Below are 17,052 nucleotides of genomic sequence, written 5' to 3' on the forward strand. Positions count from 1 at the left end.
CCACTTTGAAACTCGATTTTCGACTTACAAAGTTCAAACACACTTTGTGAATTAACGGATCCTGAAAATTCAAAGAAACTGAGAGGCAAATAATGAAAATTGTGCGATATGGAAAGGTCCCTATGATCTTATTATTCGCCGGTCGCTTTCGCTCCTTTACGGGTTTGAACATTTCCAGAATGACCCCTCCATCACCTCAACAGATTGAAAAAAATGGTCACTCGCTCGTAGTCCACATCAGAACCTGGAGGCCCAGATTTGGGAACCCCCCGAGCCGGTCCTGAAATTGCTTCTAGATCAACCTTGGTTGTGCCCGGGTAGAGTTGAATATCATACGCCAGCGCAGATGCTTCACCAGACGGGTGTAAACGTTGCATGTCCATTAAGGCCACAATCTTGACCTGCCGCTGGGCTGTCCCCACCGCCACTGTGGGCCTAACTCTCATCAAGTGGCACCACGAGGGAAGGCTGACAGTGACGGTCTGCTGGGAAAAGGTAGCAGACGGGGGTATGTCCAGACGCAGATCGCGTTCCAAAGACAACGAGGGATGAGTGATGATTTGAACGTTGCGAATCAAAGCTGAATGAGCATCTACAGCACGGTCAGCGCAATTTCGATCTTCAGTTGTTTTTTTGGTTCGGAATTGAGAACAACCCACTTTGGCCTGGTCGCCTCCAGAGAGAATCTAATGGTGATGGCTCATGGGCTTGCTGAAAGGGTGCTATTAGGGGGCAAATAGTCAGTAGAGGTGCGAAACAATGAGAATTTGATGGTACAGCCTTACCGTCGTTGGAGTGAAATCCGCTAGTCGAGTCTAAGGGGGAGCTGTGAAGGCCTTGGGAAGAACGTGTTTCGGCATGCTTGGAGTGTGCGATCGAATTCTCGTCCTCTATTGGGCCAGTCGGATCCCGTATATGAACGGGCACATTGTGTAATTGCTCTGAGGCAGATGGAGTCGTCGCAGCGCTGGATTTAGGACTTACCAAATGTCGTCGAAGTGACCTCGCTCGAGGAGATATTTGAGGCGTGTCAACGTCTTGACTTGCCGAACCGACCCTGACAAGGTCTTGTTGTCGTTTCAATGATTCATTATCAACTGTGACACCGGACGGCGGGCCGTCATCCTTCGAAGGCGTCTCGACGGTCTGCTCACGCATCTTCAGTGTTAACTTGGATGCCGCCGGCTCCAGATTCTTCGCCCCCATTTTTAATTTGATTCGAGGCGTTTCGGTTCCTTGGCGGCCGTCTACCTGAATAGTATCTGGAACGAGCTTTTTTGCTTCTGCGACCCGTCGTTTGAAATGTTCCTGGGTTCGACGTTAGTACGAAGAAGAAGAAAAAATGGTGCTGGACAAAGACATGCCTCCAGAACGCCAGCGAGAACCGAGATCTCGCTTCCGTCTTCGTTGTATTCTCTCGCATTCCGCCAGATATAGCTGACTTCTTCTTCAAAAGATTGCCATGTAGGGTACGCGGTCACTTTCGAGGGCTTCTTGCGGCTATCGGTGCCACGAACTTTCTTCTGAATACTCCGCAAGGACACTGGGTGGTGAATGATTTCATAGTAGTCTCGGTAGAGATTGCGATCGGGCTTGCCGATAAATGGATAGGCCACTTCTTCGCCACTTGACTATGTCAGCCGTCATGCACAGGTTGTCGTTCTGCGATACTCACTCCGCATCTCTCAACCGGGTTAAGTCCGACATGATCTTGTCTTGCGCTGCCTGAAGGCTGTCGCCCTCAAAGTTGACTTCGACCTCTTCCTCATCTTGGGAGACCGAGCTGCCACCAGCTTCATCCTCATCCACTGGATGAGATGACACAAGATTGGCTTCTTCATCGTCCACGAGGCCATCATCCTAGAACAAGAGTGCGTTAGTGATGTGAAAAGATGAAACTTGCGAAAAAAGTTTCTTGTTCACCGCACAGAGCGCTGCATAGCAAAAGGACTAAAAGTTTGATTGAGCTAAGGCGACTGCGCGCTGCGCATCGAGGGTAGCTCCAGCATAGAGGTTGGGGCTCGGAGCGCAAGAACGCAGCGACTTACAGACACTTTGCGGCGCTTCCCGCGGGTCCTCGGTTCAGGCGAAGCCGCAGCTGCCACGCGCCGTTTGGTACTCATTGTAAATAATGCGCGAAGTCGGATCGCAACCGCAATTGGGGGCAAGACAGGAAGGATGGGGCGAGTTCATACCTCTACGTGTGCAGACGCGCGCTGCGATCGTCCATGTGGAGCCCGCCGCCTTATGTAAGTATATAACGGGTACTTGTATTACAGTAATATACATTGCATCAGGTGCAACCAGACGACAAGAATGAAATGATACAGTATGGTAACACGGTTTAAGGAGTCCAAAACGGATGGACAAAACAGGGCGGCCTCAGACGTGAGAAATCGTTCCCCTCGATTTCCCATTTCCATTTTCCGCGTCCCGCAAAAACAAACCCGAACTCTCCAAAACACCCTATCGAGCCGCACGTCCACGATCTTTTCCAATATTTTTCGTGTTGGGCATCTTCTGTATGTCCGCGACCCCTTCTGTAGCTTACTTCTCCCAGTCAATGAATCCTGAATTGACCGTGCCACGTGCGAAGCAGACATCCCCCGATCCCCCCTCCTCCCGCGATCCTCTGTCGTCTTTTCAATGGAGATTGATCCCAGCAGACGAAACAAGAAGCCGCGCCTCTTGTTGGAGTCGGAACGCGAGCGTCTAGATGAGTTTATTGACTCCATCCACTACTCGGCAAGGTACTGGCGAAATCCACCGGTCCGCTCCCTTTGCGCCCCGGAACTAACTCCGGGAACAGATACTCAGACGACAAATACGAATATCGCCACGTGCAGCTGCCGAAGAACATGCTCAAGAAAATCCCCACGGACTATTTCGACAGTTCCAAAGGCACATTGAAATTGCTGTGGGAGGAAGAATGGCGAGCGTTGGGCATTACACAGGTGCGTTCTTTCTGGGCTCATTGCGATGGTTTCTAACGTGTGTGTCACAGAGTTTGGGATGGGAGCATTACGAGGTGCATGAACCGGAGCCTCACATCATGCTGTTTAAGTCAGTGACCCTCAACCATGTTCAAGTTCACATTTTTGCTGACTCTTTAATGAGGCGTCCTCTCAACTACCAGCCCCCAATGGGTCAATAACCTGTCACGAATTGGTGGCGCTGTGTTGAGAGATCCGAACCCCTCCTCTTCGCTTGTGTCTGGCTTAAGACACAAGCTACTATCATCAGGGTTACTGTTTTTTATTTTTTTTTTTTTTTTCAGATGAACATGCATTGTCAGTATGTTCATTAGGGTCGACAACAGCTTCGTAATGGAAGTTATGGAATGAGACATGATTTGTTTTCCCCTTCATCTTTCCTCTGACCGGCTTGGCTCGGGCTCCATATACGCGCGAACAGAAAGAAGAAACAAGCAAAGGAAATGCTGCTCAACCGAAATGCTGCTCAACCAAGATGCGCTCCCCGGCGGCCTTTACGTCAAACCACATTTTTCGCAAGCCACTCTTCCCATTGAGCGGCCGTGAAACTGCTGCTGATGCCACGCTCTTCCACGCCCTACATTGAACATCAGTGAATTGGATTTATGTTTGGGATGTCATTCTTCTTACATTGAAGAAAACGGTCGGTGATACATGAACACCCACCACTCGATCCGCCTAGGAGCATTAGTGAGTCGGTACGATGGGAAGAAGCGGGAATACCTACCTTGACCATCAACTTGATGTCATTGGTGACCTGGTTCCCGGTGTTCAATTGACCGTCTTCGCCGGATGATTCAGGGATTCTCAACAGTTCCAAGACCTTGCTTTCATCTAAACCCACTGATCCGGCTATCTGAGCCAGCCGCTCATAGGTCTTGTTACGGGTCTCATTCACCAGGCTCACGTCAAAGAATTCGGTCTGACGCTTGAACAAGGCCGCACTAAAGTCCCAAAACCTTTCGGGTGACAGTCGAAGAACGGCTGCTCCGGCCTCATGAGTGAGTGTGGAGGATGGATGCCACGGCTGGATATGCTGTCGAAATATCACTTGGAGCCGTGAGCCACACTGTTGAGAGATCATTGGACTCAGCGTATAAATTGTATTGAACATCTTGGCGGAGAACTACAGAACGTCTTAGCGGATACGGAGGTCGATGTGAGCATGTAACTGACGGGGCAGACATAGTCGAGATCTGGACTCAATTAGCTAATTTTTGGGGCGTAGATATATATCGCGGACCTACAAATTTCGAGGGTATGCTGTGCCCTTTGGGATGACCCGGTAGAGAGCTTCAGCCCTGCGAACTTCGGAGGAAGCGACATGGTTGTAAAAGAGGAGCTGAGGTGAGAAGAATGCGTGAACAGTGTAGCAGGAAATATAACTAAAGACGATGTCACTACCCCGCAACCATGGGAATATTAGGTCGGACAAGCTCTGGTATTTGTATGACGAATCGTATTAGCAAAGAAATAGCCCCACGGTACAACTTTCCGTAAGACCATTATTCCAGCTAGTGGCGTCATTTCATCGAAAGATATGCCAGCCAAAGACTGATGAAGCTGCGCACAGAGTAAACGCCTCGGATTTACGCAAATTAGTACTCTACCCTCAGCCAGAATATTCTCGTTAACTTTTCAGTAATCACATAACGGACTAGATCCTTCAGCTACTACACTGCGATCCAGTTAGTCCTAGGGAGAGTGACGTACTCGTCATATGTAAGCAACAATCCTACCGCTGCAATTAAATTCAAGTGGTATTATCATAGTTTCCAGAGTGTCGGTCTCAACACCCGATGTTCCTACATACATCAATGGCCTCCAAGTGCTCGCTGCTTCCTAGGATTCAGGTCTTTCAATTCCATTTCAACCGTCCGCCATGCCGATTTAGATGGATCATACTCACCGCGGACTTCGAATCGGCAGAACCCGCCAGGCCCCTTGATGCCCACAGGGCCAGAAATGAAAAAGGTTCCACGGCGAGGTGTTCGCTTCATTTGAGCTCGATACGCATTTAATTGTAATTTAAATGCGATTGAGGCCAGGTGTAGATCCGAGCCGGGGCCCAGGTCAGGTAATGGAAGTCTCTGCAACGAAGCAATGATGGAAGATGGATGGAGTCCTGGGTCTCCGGTGGATGGTGCGCTTTCTGTAGGCCCATCCACAAGAGGAGGTTGCAATTTTGGTTGCTCGTGGGGGCTAAGAGGATTGAGCCTTTCGTTCCTTGACAGAGTATAGCTTTCATTCAGAGACTCCAGAGCATCAACTGGCTGTTCTTGGGGATGCCTGAGGCGGTTCACCTGTCTCATGAGTAGTAGCAAGTATGCATCTTTGATTGCAAGCGCTACGTGCAAAGGCTTCATGAACGTCTCTAGTCTGTCGCCCATGTCGGGGTCTAGAGGTTTGGTGACCCAAGATACGCCCTCGTCTGTAATTTCGAGCCTATGCTCGATTAGCGCTGAAAATGTTATTCAAATGATGCGAACATACCCAGATCGAAGATATTCCGGAGGAGCGCGAGGCGGGAATTGATGAACAAGCCAGAAACCGGTCAAAGAAAGAGGTCCGCCGAGGAGTTGGGACATCCGACTCGAAGCACTTTCCAAAACGAGAGCTGCGAGTTCATCTGGCACTGTCAACAAAGCGCGCGTACTTTAATCGTCTAGACATACCTCTCAGTTTTTGAAGCTTCTTCCGATCCTTGGACAACTGAACGAACGCTTGCCATTCTGGGTCCGACGCAGCATACAGCTCACCTTCCCGCAATCGGGACCAGGTAAGTGGGATGAACATAGGCGCTCCATCTTCTGTATCCTTATTCCTCCCCTCTTTCGCTGAAAGATCTGTGTCTCGAGACTTCCGGCGAGGGCCAGCCTCCTCTAAGCTTGATTCGAGGGTTGAAACGTCGTCGTGGGTATCGTCATCAAATCGAACCAGGACAAAGGAGGTCCACAAATGAAACGCGGCGCCATAAAGAAAAAACTTGGTGAAGAAAGATCTAAAGGTTACAATCAGTTAGCACCAGATCATGATTCCGAACTCGATGTTCATAAACTCACCTTAGCCAAGGCTGCCTGAATCTCACATGCCGGACGGTCGGAGGGGCTGCGAGGGTCTGGCGAGAGCCGTTGTGGAAAGAGAAGGCGCGCGATTGACTTCGAAGCAGATGCCTGAGCCGAAGCATTGAGATTACCCAGCGTGAGATAGAGTTGGGAAGAACCTATAGTGATGATGTGAGTGCTGGAGATTTGGGGTGCGTCCCATACACGTGATATCTTATCGCAACGGAGTGAACTGCGGAAGCCCCCGTACGAAAGAAACACTCTGACTGCCCCGAATCATAGACGGCCCCTCAAACCCACGGCCATTCTGCAAAGTCTCTTTTATGGCCATCACAGCAACGATCACTGCTTTCATTCCTCGATCTTCCTGATCTCAACTCGATCCTGCAAAATGCGCTGGGTCTCCAAGCTCCTGGCCCTGGCGACGACAGGTGCTTTGGGGACGAATGCTCTGGAAACCTCAATCTTTACCTTCCCTGGTGGCGGTAAAGGCTACGAGAGTGCCCTTACCGAGCCACAGAGTATATCGGAAGATGTTGCCCGACTCTTTCTTCAACTTCGCGGCCAGTCTTCCCTGGCAACGGTTCTTGGTCAGGCGGGGACAGATGCCGTTGATCGCCTGAATCAGTTTGCGAATGCTGAATCCACCCTTTTTGGTGGTTCTGAAGGCACTGAATCTGGGGGGGAAAGCATCATTCTTTTCGAGGGTGTCAATCAAGAAGTTGGTATGTGGAAAAGCGACCTGCAACTTGAGCTTTTAGCTAATACCGATCTTCATTCACGACAGGCGTGAATCTACGGAAGAAGCAGCCACACAGCCTCATAGTTCCTCATACTTCATCGAATCTAATCGGAGACTCACTAAACCTCCTTATGGAAATCGATAACAATGGTAATCACTGCCTTTACACTAAGGATGCCAGCAAGGTGGATTCGAAAACTGCTCAGGTACCAATCCTCCTGCGATATATATTTCATATAATCAACACACTAACTACGATGCCTTAGTCCGCCAACGAGTGTCTCATCGTGAATCCCATTCTCGCTCATACGACTGGCTTCTTTGATCATAATCTACTTGACCTGATCGAGTCGGTGGAAACTTGGGCCAGTAAGGATCAACGGACAACTGCTACAAGGCTCTCATTCAAGGTACGAGCCAACACAGTCACTCCCTTAAATCGATGCCTTGTCTAATTAGTATACTAGGCGAGCTCTAGTGATGGTGTATTCGTCAATGAATTTCTACAGTCCTTCTTCCAGTATCTGGCCGAGCAGTCTTCAATGGAACATCGGGAAACCACAGTCGTGCTTCTGCCAGCCACTGGAGGCTCTCGGGACTCTGCGCAGATTCTTAGGCGAGGCTCGGAGGTCTTGTCTAGACCATCTGCGTTAGGTGCACAAGATGCGCTTCGGGGGTCTGCGCAAGACCTGCCCCTTCACTCGAATCTTGCCCCTGTTTGCCACGTCTCCAACTCGTCTTGCGCTGAGGCAACAAATGGCTGCTCTGGCCACGGGTCTTGCTATCTGAAATATGGATCTGGTGAGGAGGGTTCTACGGGCAGCTGTTACGCGTGTCGATGCCAGCAAACGGTGGTGCGGAAGAGTGACGGCTCCATCCAGAAATTCCAGTGGGGTGGGCCTGCCTGTCAGAAGAAGGATATCAGCTCCCCTTTCTTCCTCATTGCTGGTGTCAGTGTATTGGCAGTTCTCATGGTAGGAAGCGCTATTGGTATGCTTTTCAGCATGGGACAACAGGAGCTCCCTAGTGTGATTAGTGCTGGTGTTGGTGGTACCAAGGCACAATCATAAGCAATCAGTCTTGGTGTTTTATGGAAAGAGAGGGCGTCTTTGATTTGCTTTGTTTCCTCTTCGCGGGCCTCTTTGCTTTCAATGCACATTTCCCTGCGCCAAATTTTGTCGCCCGGTCCAGCGGTTATATAAATGGAATCCCGGCCAGAAGTCATTTTCAACATGAAGTTGATTCCATGTCTTTACAATCATTGAACCCATTAAGGCTGACAGCCTTTTAGTGGTTAGTAGATGGTATTCATTCAACGTATGTTATCAAAAGGCACCCGAGGTACAAAGAAGTCGAAGCGATGATCCTTCAAATCTCCCGAAGTGTGAAGTAGTGGTGCATTAGTCACTAGGCGTCAGTCCCCTTCCCATTTCTCAGTATCCAAGGCGCCACGGGTATGCAATTAAGAAAAGAAACAAGAAACGGGAAGTGGAAGAGAGAAAACAGCAGAACATGCCCGAATTTGGTGCACATAGAATGGCCAGACTCAGGAATAGAGAAGTCGTGACCCGCGTGCTTCCTGGGCCTATCATCGCAAGTATTGAGTAATTACAAATAGCCAAGTCATCAACAGTGAAGCTATGCCGACCGAACATTCCAGATGTTGGTTCGTACATGCGAAGAGGTTGCAGGGAAAGAGTTCGTTAATGGTCAATAGTCAATAAATAGCACTGCAAATTCAAGTTCCAGCTTCAAGCTGGCCGGGGGTCATAGGTTGCGAAGGCCCAGCCTCGGGTTCTGACAATGACCTTTCTCCGGTTCTTTCGGGGGTCCGAGAAGACAGCCCGCGTAGACGAGTAGGTATGAATCGCGACCAGTCAGACCGGGGAGGTGATGTACTTGGGGTTTGAAACCCGCTATGCACTTGTCTAGCGCGACCTTCTGAACGCGGTGACCCGGTAGGACGTTCAAGAGATGTCGGCTGGAATAGCCGGCCAGTAAATGCCATCTGTACTCTGAATGGATGAGCTTGGCCCCCGGAGTGGGCAGCGCGAGAGGGTCTGGCGATAATGTCTGAACGGCTTAAGGCAGCGCGACGTCCCTGGCGGTCAGAGACAGATGCCATTTCGGCTGCTTGTGAACGAGGTTTGGGGACATAATAATCAGCCTTACAAAGAGGACAGCAGGCCCTCCGACTGGTCAGCCACGGGTCGACGCATGATGCATGGAAGGCATGTCCACAAGTGAGTCCTCTTATGTCGTCGTCGTCCTCTATGGTGTCAAGGCATATTGCGCAAGAATCGCCGGGATTAGGAAGCAATTCTGCGGGGACGGATTTCTGAATATGATCGCCTTCCTCGTCATCTTCCTCTTCGTCTTCTTCAAGGTCAATCGTTTCGTTGACCAATGAATGCTGCCATTTCTCTTCTGCAGCATTTGCATCACCTTTCGTCGAGACATCTTCCGTTGCCGCGGAAGCCTTCTCTTCCGTTGGAAAACCACATATTTCGGAAGCGGAGTCAGGGTGTTGGGCATTGATGTTATTGAAACCCATCTGTCCTTGCTTGGGGGAGGGTAACCTTGTATTCATGGAAATAACGACCGGTGCAGAGACGACGGCACTATTATCTTTGAGACTCTGGGGCCTGCTGTTGGGGGCAGTAATGCCACCTTCTGTTGGTAGACCTTGATTGGCACGCGATGACCTCCATACTTTGTATTTCAAAAGTGGAAATCGCTCATTGACTTCGTCCATCGTCATCAGCTTCTTTTCTCGTCGCCTACGATGAGCTCGGGGCATGGCCACTAGGTCGATCGGCTCTCCTGTTTCCTCGCTGCGCAGCTGACGATTCCGTTGATTGTAGCGGAAGCAGTACTTGACCCCGACAATAATCCTATCGCAATAATCAGTCCACGGGTCCCCATGCGGCTTTGGAATTGTGGCATAGTTCGGTCGTCTAGATAGGGGATAAACAAAACAAAGCTTACCATAGATTAGTGAAGACGACACCAAATCCGAGCGCAACGAAGAAGAGGAGAGGTGAGCTAGTCGCATTTGAACCACCTCCACCGCCCCCACTGCCACTGGTGGTGGTTGCAGCGCTTCCGGCCGAGGAGGTTGTCGATGGAGGCATTTCAAACGTAGGAGAATGTGTTGACAAGTATGTTAGGATGTAATTTGAGGGTTTCTTGTTCAAATTGTACTGTCAAGTTCGTGCAGGAAACCGCTCATTCCTCTGGCTGTTCAATCCACGTACAGCGCTCAACTCAGCAACGCAGCGATGAGCCGCTCGGGATTGTTAGTGCAATCGAATGCACGCAGTGGACAGAAGACCACTACGGGGTTGAGGACGGCACATGGATCGACAACGGGGTGCAAGGGATACGCAAAGCACTGGGAAGTCTGTGTCGCTTGTAGTGCTCACGGGGATCGAGATGGTCCTAGGTCATATCATCAGGACGAAGGGGTGGGATACGAGGGTGGATTTGGGAGGGAGATAGAAGCAAGAAGGCTAGATGCATGCGGATGGTCAACTTGGGTGACGATAGTAAATGCCTGAGGCACCTTGGTCATGGGGGTGCAAACACCCAGTCGTCGTTATACCCAAGAATAGATAGCGAATTTTTCTTTACTCTTTGTCGAATATGTGAAGGTTGGATATATACGAGGAAGGGTGATGAGATCAAAGAAGGATACCTCCACCTCGTAGTACTTTCTGGGCTTGAATGCGGGCCATAAGTTAAAACGGGGTACCCGAAGATCGGAACGTGGCCAACTTCTCTTTCAGCTCTCTCTCTCTCTCTCTCTCTCTGTCTGTCTCTGTCTTTGTGAACCTCACTATGGCTGAATCTATCGCACCCGATGCCAGCAACCCGATAGTCTTCTTTGATATCGCTCTCGCGGGTAAGCCCTGTTGAGAACATGGATACATACATTTTGGCAGGATGCTAATTGTCGCAGGCGAGCCACTGGGTCGAGTGAAAATGGAACTCTTTGCCAATGTCACCCCACGTACTGCGGAGAATTTCCGACAGTTCTGCACCGGCGAAAGCAAAAACCCCAAGGGCCAACCACAGGGCTATAAGGGAAGCAAATTCCATCGAGTTGTGTGTAATTAAATATCCTGTTGCATCATATAGGCACTCATGTCTCCCAGATTAAAGACTTCATGATTCAAGGGGGCGATTTCATCAATGGAGATGGAACAGGAAGCTGCACTATCTATGGCAGTCCAAAATTCGCTGATGAGAATTTTGCGCTGAAGCACGATCGCCCGGGTCTCCTCAGCATGGCCGTGAGTATCTGGATCCTCTAACACATAAAAATTCTCCTGCTTACTCGTGGTCAGAATTCAGGCCCAGATACGAATGGCTGCCAATTTTTTATCACTACCACGGCAACACCATTTCTGAATAACAAGCATGTGGTTTTCGGCCAGGTCATTGATGGGATTGATGTCGTGCGCATGGTCGAACACACTCGAACCACGCGAGACAAGCCTAATCAAGATGTAACGATTGTGCAATGTGGAGAAATGTGAAGAAGCCGTGCCCCAACCGCAAGGTGGAAGATGCATGGTGAAGTCCTTTAATACGAGCCACAATGAGACCGAGCCGTGGATTTGAAACCAACACGAGGTTCCATTGGTGCAAACTTATCCAAAAAAATATCTCCAATTTGATTTAGTATATCAATAGACATAGGTTCACTCTCATTCTTTTCATCGTCCTTATCCTGCCAGGCTGTAAGATAAAACAGACCAAGCCACAGTAGGACTAGGCGCGAATGTGGTCACTGGACACAATTCGGAAAGGCCAAAGGAAGGGACCCATGGGCTTAGCCAATCTAGAGTTTGAATTTACTCAGATAGTCCGAAGCGAGCGAGATAGCCTCCTCAATCTTGTTGGGGTTAATGCCATTACCAAGTGACGTCTGTCCCTTCCCTCCGGCTTTGCCGCCAATGACGGTAGAGACAACGGCAGCCCAGTCACTCGCAGAAGCACCCTGATTACCGAGCTCCTAATCCATATGTTAGCAAATGGAGTACCTTTCCAACGGCGTCAGAGGGCTAGCGCTTACCTTAGACACGTAGCAGCCGTGCGAAACTCGAGTCTGCTCAGAGTCTACCGCCATGACATATACGTTCTTGTCCTGCATCTTCGATTTGACATGATTCAGAGATTCGCTGACGGCCTTGGCGCTTGCCGCCATCGGAAGCTTGACTACGAGCCAGGACGCGTTCTCATTCCCAGGAGACTGGAAGTAGGAAGTAATTGTCTCCACAGCCTTCTTGGCTTCCAGCTTTTGCTGAGCTTTCTGGCCATCAAGAACCTGCTTGTTGATTGCTGTGAAGCGCTCGCGGAACTTAGCCTTCTGGACAGCGGAGATTGTCAGCTGGTTAAGATCCACCTGGACCTGCTTGGCCTCACGCTCCTTTTCGGGGCCGAGGGGCATTGCGTCCAGGTGATCAAGACGTTTTCCGAACTCCGCAGCAACTCGTTGCACCTCATGGGCATCCTCCCCAGTGACAGCAATAATTCGGCGAATACCTTTGGCAATGCCGTTTTCTTCCAGAATGATCAAATCCTTGATATCTCCGGTTTTTTGAACGTGAGTACCACCGCAGAATTCAATGCTGACTTGCTCCCATCGTGGATCCTTGACGTTTCGCAGAATCTCTTCTAATTCGACGCCAACAGAGACAACGCGGACAGGGTCTGGGTACGTCTCACCGAAGACAGCTCTGACACCGGAGATCTGCTGCGCAATTTCCAGTGGAACTTCCTGCGAATAGACAGCACAATTCTGCCGAATGTATTCGGTAGACTTCGCCTCAACCTTCTCCAAATCAGAATCAGATACTGCGGACTTGTGAGAGAAGTCAAATCGAAGCTTCTCAGCTGCTACAAGAGAGCCTTTCTGCTCGATACCGGCACCCAAAACCTCCCTCAATGCGAAGTTAAGGATGTGTGTACCGGTATGATTGTTCCTAATGGGCCAGCGACGAAGCTCATCGTACTCACAAATCACAGAGTCACCCACGGAGAGCGCTCCATACTTCATGAAGCCGGTATGGAGAACGTATCCGGCATAGACTTGAACATCGCTAACCTCAAGCTCGGCTTGTCCATCGATAATGATTCGACCAGTATCACTTTCCTGGCCGCCTTGCTCGGCATAAAAATTGGTGCAGTCGAGGATAACACCCAGCTGCTCTCCGTCTGGAGCTTCCCCGGTACTGTCGTAAAAGGCCTTGCCATGGTAGATAGCCTTCACGCGAGCCGTAATGTTACCCTTGCCGAACTTGGCAGAATCATCCGTTTTCTTGACATCATCCATCTTCTCTAGCTTCGATAGGTCATGGACATCGAGCTTGACAGCAGTTGACGCTGCCTTCTTCTGACCCTTACTGGCTTCCTTGGCCTTCAACCGTGCTTCCTCGAACTCGACATCGTCGATGCGAAGACCACGTTCCTCGGCCATGATCTGAGTGAGATCGACGGGGAAGCCAAAAGTATCATACAGCCTCCAAACGTCTGCACCGTGGAGCTTATCTGTGCCCTTGGCCTTGCATTGTTGAGCATATTGTTCAAATTGACGTTCACCTCGGTCCAAGGTCTTGGCAAATGAAAGTTCCTCCTCATCCAGAATCTCCATCACATCTTGCTGCTTTCTTTTCAACTCAGGGAACATGCCACTGAGCTGATCGATGACTGTTGGCACGAGCTTCGAGAAGAAATTACCGATGTCAACCTGGAAGTACTTGCGAGCAAAGCGGGAACCTCGTCGCAACACTCGACGGATCACGTAGCCACGGCCCTCGTTGTTGGGAATAACACCATCCGAGATGGCGAACATAAGTGTCCGGACATGGTCTGCAACAACTCGATAAGCGGTATCAATGCCATCGACATCTTCGGCACCAAAAAAGCCTCGATATTCTCGAGCACCAGTTACATGTTGGATAGCTTGGAAGATCGGGGTGAAGACATCGGTATCGTAATTCGAAGGTTTATCCTGGAGAATGGAAACAAGGCGCTCGAAGCCCATGCCGGTATCAACGTGCTTGTTGGGAAGCGATTTCAAGCTCCGGTCTGCCTCGCGATTATACTGGATGAAGACATTGTTCCAAATCTCCAGCACATTCGGATCGTCCTGGTTGACCAGGTGAGCGGCATTGCGACCGCCAATGCGGTCATAATGCACTTCACTGCAAGGACCACACGGACCTTGGTCACCCATCTCCCAGAAGTTGTCCTTCATGTTTCCAGGGAGAATGTGGGATTTGGGAACTCCCACTGACTTCCAGAGTTCCTTTGCCTCGAGGTCGGGCTCCAGGCCACCAGCTTTATCACCTTCGAAGTAGGTGACATAGAGACGATCGGGCTGAAGACCGTAGACCTTGGTCAAGAGGGTCCATGAGTACGAGATAGCCTCCTCCTTGAAGTAGTCACCGAAACTCCAGTTGCCGAGCATTTCAAAAAAGGTCTGTTTTGGATTGTTAATTTCACTGCACTTTGAACGCTTGTTAACGCTGGCTGAGTCTCACATGGTGGTAACTATCCTTGCCCACATCGTCCAGGTCCTACGTAAAGCTAGTCAGGAGAGGTTCCAGCATGGCGTTTAAGAGATCCATGTTACCCACATTGTGTTTTCCGCCAGCACGCAAGCACTGTATTATTTTCAGGTCAGCAAACAAGAACACTGCCGAACTGAAGTCATGGTTGGCTGAAACGATTTTACCTTTTGCGAATTCACCGCGCGCCGCAGCTTTGCAAAGTCTGACTGCGGGTCCACAGTGCCCAAGAAAATGGACTTGAACTGATTCATTCCAGCATTGGTAAAGAGGAGAGTCGGATCCGACAAGGGAACCACGGGAGACGACGGGACTGCCAGCGCAAAAAAAAAAAGGAGAGTTAGATCAATCGGATCGAAGGAGAGGTGCGCAACGATCGCGGGGTGAAAGCCCACCAAAGGTGTGTCCATTCTGTTTAAAATAGTCGAGAAAGGTGTCTCGGACCCGGTGCGCGGTCCATTCAGAACCGGAACCATTGTCGGAAGCCATCCTGGCAACGGTGCGAAAGGAGGTGGTTGTGGTGTGGGCAAAGCGAGGAGGGTGGAAGGTTCTGGGAAGTCGCGCGAGACGAGGATGAGTCAAAGCCAGCTCCCCCCCCAAGAATCCTTGAAACCCGCATCGAGCAACCGCCCGCTGATGATGATCGGGACCTGCTTCCCACTCCGCAACTTTCTTCACTAGTCGCAGTCTGGTCAGTGTAAAAAACCACAGGGGGGTGAAAGGTGTGGATGGCGCGGAGTAATGAGAAAACCAGCAAGAAGCGCCCCGCGGAAGGTGACCCCGACGGCGCGCAACCACTGACCAAACGATTCGGAAGTCTCCAGATCGGTAGGTGGCCTCGTTCGCGTAATTGCAATTGATCAGGTTGGATCAAGTGTTGACACATTCTTGACTCGTGCAGATAACGATGCGTTCTCAGATGCTCGGGCCAGTCGCGATGGCTCCCCTTACCGGCGCTCCCCGAGCCAGCACGATGTGATGTTGTTGGACGACACCAAACATACCACCTACATCCACAGTCTGGACGAAGAGCTAGCTGAGCCTGACCCTCCCAATGAGGGTCTGGTCATCTCACCACTCGCCGCCAGTATGATGTCCATGCCGAGACCCATCCTATTGAACTCTTCATCAAATGGCAAAGAAATGGTTCTATACTCTGAGCCCATTTCTCTGACAGTCCCCAGGGATAAGGACACTGTGCGGAAGGCCATATTGGAATCAAGGGCCCGGGCTCGCGCGGAAATCAAGCAACTTTCTGGCCAATCGACTGACATCGAAGTTCAATGTTCAAGCCGCACTGTGCCCGATGCGACCACATCTTACCATGACGATCCAATGGACATTGATCATGATTTATGACAGTCATTATTCACACTCATTCGCTCAGTCCTGCCTAGGAACTCGAAAATGCAGTTGCTAGCCTCCTGCTTTGACTTTACACGAATACACGTTTTAGCATAAAGTCTTCAAGCGTTGAAGGGGCGTATGGAGATGGTTTTTCAACTACAAGCAATGTTAGTCGGCACCCATAGATGATTTTTGGGAATTCATATTCAGTTTTCTACAAGAAAAAAAGGCTTGCCAAGTAGTTCGCCCACCTGACAGTGACTCGCGAAATCTAATCTCTTTAAAGAAAAGAAGCGAAGAGGCCAAATTCTTCGGTATGAGGCGATTGCTATCAAAGTACACTAGAGCGGGGTCCCTTCTAATGTTCAATTTCGATATGTTGTGCCAACCTCGGATATATTGTTAAGACCCCCGATAGGACGAACAATGGTCGTTGCCTAAGGCGCCCAGGTGCCTCAGGAAATACGGCAGAAAGGGGACCGTCACCGCCTTCAGCAGGGGCAGTCCATGTATTTAATCCACCCGCGCTGGTCTACGAGAGACTAGCGTTCAGTCTTGATCCCACAATAATACCATATTGTGCACATGCATGTGAAGGCTTCTACCTCGCTTACCTACCTACCCTAGAGACTGCTGCGTGGTCTCACATATATAGTGGCACAGCAAAAGTATTTATACCCCCTGACCCACACTACATTGATTATGTAGTATTTTGCCGCTTCAAACCTTTATTTAATTCCTTTGACATATGTATACTAGCCCTAGCTTTCTAGGATTGCTTTGACCCGGTGCGGTATAGTCATCAATGAATATTCTAGGTAACGTAGCTTAAGCTCACCCTATATAGTTTAAGCCGTCTTAACAATAACAGTATTATAAAGAATCTACGTATTTAGGGTAGAAGGCCTACCAGTTAGGTAAGGAATGATATCTAGATTAGAGTCTAATATTAAAAGAAGTAAGACTAATTCTTACTGAGTCTAAGTTATCTAGATACCTTCTTAATTTAAGTGCGAGTTAGGTCTAAGACTTACTTATTATACTATAGGGTAATTCTTTATTATTAGTCCTTAATATTTTTTTATAACTATCTCTCTCTCTAAAGATAATAAGCTCCGGAGATAATTATAAAAAGAAAAAATATTAGTTATTTTTTAGTATAATATTATTTAGAATATATAATCTTTTAGGGTTTAGAGTAATATAATAAGTATAAGCCTTAGATATTGTTATACTTAAGGTAAACTATATAAAAGTTATAAATAATATTAAGCTTCCTTTAATTTTATAATAGTTCTAACTATAATAAAATAATATTATTATTATAT

At 49.3% G+C, this 17,052-nt stretch overlaps 9 protein-coding genes across 9 annotated transcripts; 4 read left to right on the plus strand and 5 right to left on the minus strand.

Annotated features, from left to right (window-relative positions):
* Positions 1 to 191: 191 nt before the first annotated feature.
* Positions 192 to 2,123, minus strand: N7477_003075 (bromodomain-containing protein; the record flags this gene model as incomplete). Its single annotated transcript, XM_056964738.1, has 6 exons — positions 192 to 592; positions 660 to 722; positions 786 to 1,308; positions 1,365 to 1,626; positions 1,676 to 1,860; positions 2,049 to 2,123. The coding sequence occupies 6 exons, from the start codon at positions 2,121 to 2,123 to the stop codon at positions 192 to 194; spliced, it is 1,509 nt and encodes a 502-aa protein (XP_056824691.1).
* A 523-nt stretch (positions 2,124 to 2,646) lies between these two features.
* Positions 2,647 to 3,154, plus strand: N7477_003076 (cyclin-dependent protein kinase regulatory subunit CKS1; the record flags this gene model as incomplete). Its single annotated transcript, XM_056964739.1, has 3 exons — positions 2,647 to 2,750; positions 2,810 to 2,954; positions 3,005 to 3,154. 3 exons carry the CDS (start codon positions 2,647 to 2,649, stop codon positions 3,152 to 3,154), a joined length of 399 nt encoding a protein of 132 aa, XP_056824692.1.
* Positions 3,155 to 3,492: 338 nt separating this feature from the next.
* N7477_003077 (DsbA family protein) lies at positions 3,493 to 4,319 on the minus strand (the record flags this gene model as incomplete). Its single annotated transcript, XM_056964740.1, has 5 exons — positions 3,493 to 3,570; positions 3,624 to 3,671; positions 3,721 to 4,119; positions 4,170 to 4,189; positions 4,241 to 4,319. 5 exons carry the CDS (start codon positions 4,317 to 4,319, stop codon positions 3,493 to 3,495), a joined length of 624 nt encoding a protein of 207 aa, XP_056824693.1.
* A 488-nt stretch (positions 4,320 to 4,807) lies between these two features.
* On the minus strand, positions 4,808 to 6,180 carry N7477_003078 (uncharacterized protein; the record flags this gene model as incomplete). Its single annotated transcript, XM_056964741.1, has 4 exons — positions 4,808 to 5,438; positions 5,487 to 5,622; positions 5,669 to 5,994; positions 6,056 to 6,180. The coding sequence occupies 4 exons, from the start codon at positions 6,178 to 6,180 to the stop codon at positions 4,808 to 4,810; spliced, it is 1,218 nt and encodes a 405-aa protein (XP_056824694.1).
* A 269-nt stretch (positions 6,181 to 6,449) lies between these two features.
* Positions 6,450 to 7,870, plus strand: N7477_003079 (DUF3844 domain-containing protein; the record flags this gene model as incomplete). Its single annotated transcript, XM_056964742.1, has 4 exons — positions 6,450 to 6,783; positions 6,846 to 7,006; positions 7,067 to 7,210; positions 7,268 to 7,870. The coding sequence occupies 4 exons, from the start codon at positions 6,450 to 6,452 to the stop codon at positions 7,868 to 7,870; spliced, it is 1,242 nt and encodes a 413-aa protein (XP_056824695.1).
* Positions 7,871 to 8,538: 668 nt separating this feature from the next.
* N7477_003080 (E3 ubiquitin-protein ligase RNF103) lies at positions 8,539 to 9,934 on the minus strand (the record flags this gene model as incomplete). The annotated part of the gene is made up of 2 exons (XM_056964743.1): positions 8,539 to 9,694; positions 9,789 to 9,934. The coding sequence occupies 2 exons, from the start codon at positions 9,932 to 9,934 to the stop codon at positions 8,539 to 8,541; spliced, it is 1,302 nt and encodes a 433-aa protein (XP_056824696.1).
* A 706-nt stretch (positions 9,935 to 10,640) lies between these two features.
* Positions 10,641 to 11,341, plus strand: cyp3 (putative peptidyl-prolyl cis-trans isomerase; the record flags this gene model as incomplete). Its single annotated transcript, XM_056964744.1, has 4 exons — positions 10,641 to 10,704; positions 10,762 to 10,907; positions 10,958 to 11,095; positions 11,150 to 11,341. The coding sequence occupies 4 exons, from the start codon at positions 10,641 to 10,643 to the stop codon at positions 11,339 to 11,341; spliced, it is 540 nt and encodes a 179-aa protein (XP_056824697.1).
* A 305-nt stretch (positions 11,342 to 11,646) lies between these two features.
* Positions 11,647 to 15,052, minus strand: N7477_003082 (alanine--tRNA ligase; the record flags this gene model as incomplete). Its single annotated transcript, XM_056964745.1, has 6 exons — positions 11,647 to 11,820; positions 11,881 to 14,289; positions 14,351 to 14,386; positions 14,447 to 14,473; positions 14,545 to 14,690; positions 14,773 to 15,052. Coding segments are annotated over 6 exons (3,072 nt in total), but the record flags the coding sequence as incomplete, so codon positions are not given.
* Positions 15,053 to 15,105: 53 nt separating this feature from the next.
* Positions 15,106 to 15,736, plus strand: N7477_003083 (uncharacterized protein; the record flags this gene model as incomplete). Its single annotated transcript, XM_056964746.1, has 2 exons — positions 15,106 to 15,205; positions 15,279 to 15,736. The coding sequence occupies 2 exons, from the start codon at positions 15,106 to 15,108 to the stop codon at positions 15,734 to 15,736; spliced, it is 558 nt and encodes a 185-aa protein (XP_056824699.1).
* Positions 15,737 to 17,052: the final 1,316 nt, after the last annotated feature.

Source organism: Penicillium maclennaniae (genome assembly GCF_028827695.1).
Source record: "Penicillium maclennaniae strain IBT 15551 chromosome Unknown utg000003l:1.0-5670915.0:1.0-5674809.0, whole genome shotgun sequence".
Classification (NCBI taxonomy): Eukaryota; Fungi; Ascomycota; class Eurotiomycetes; order Eurotiales; family Aspergillaceae; genus Penicillium; species Penicillium maclennaniae.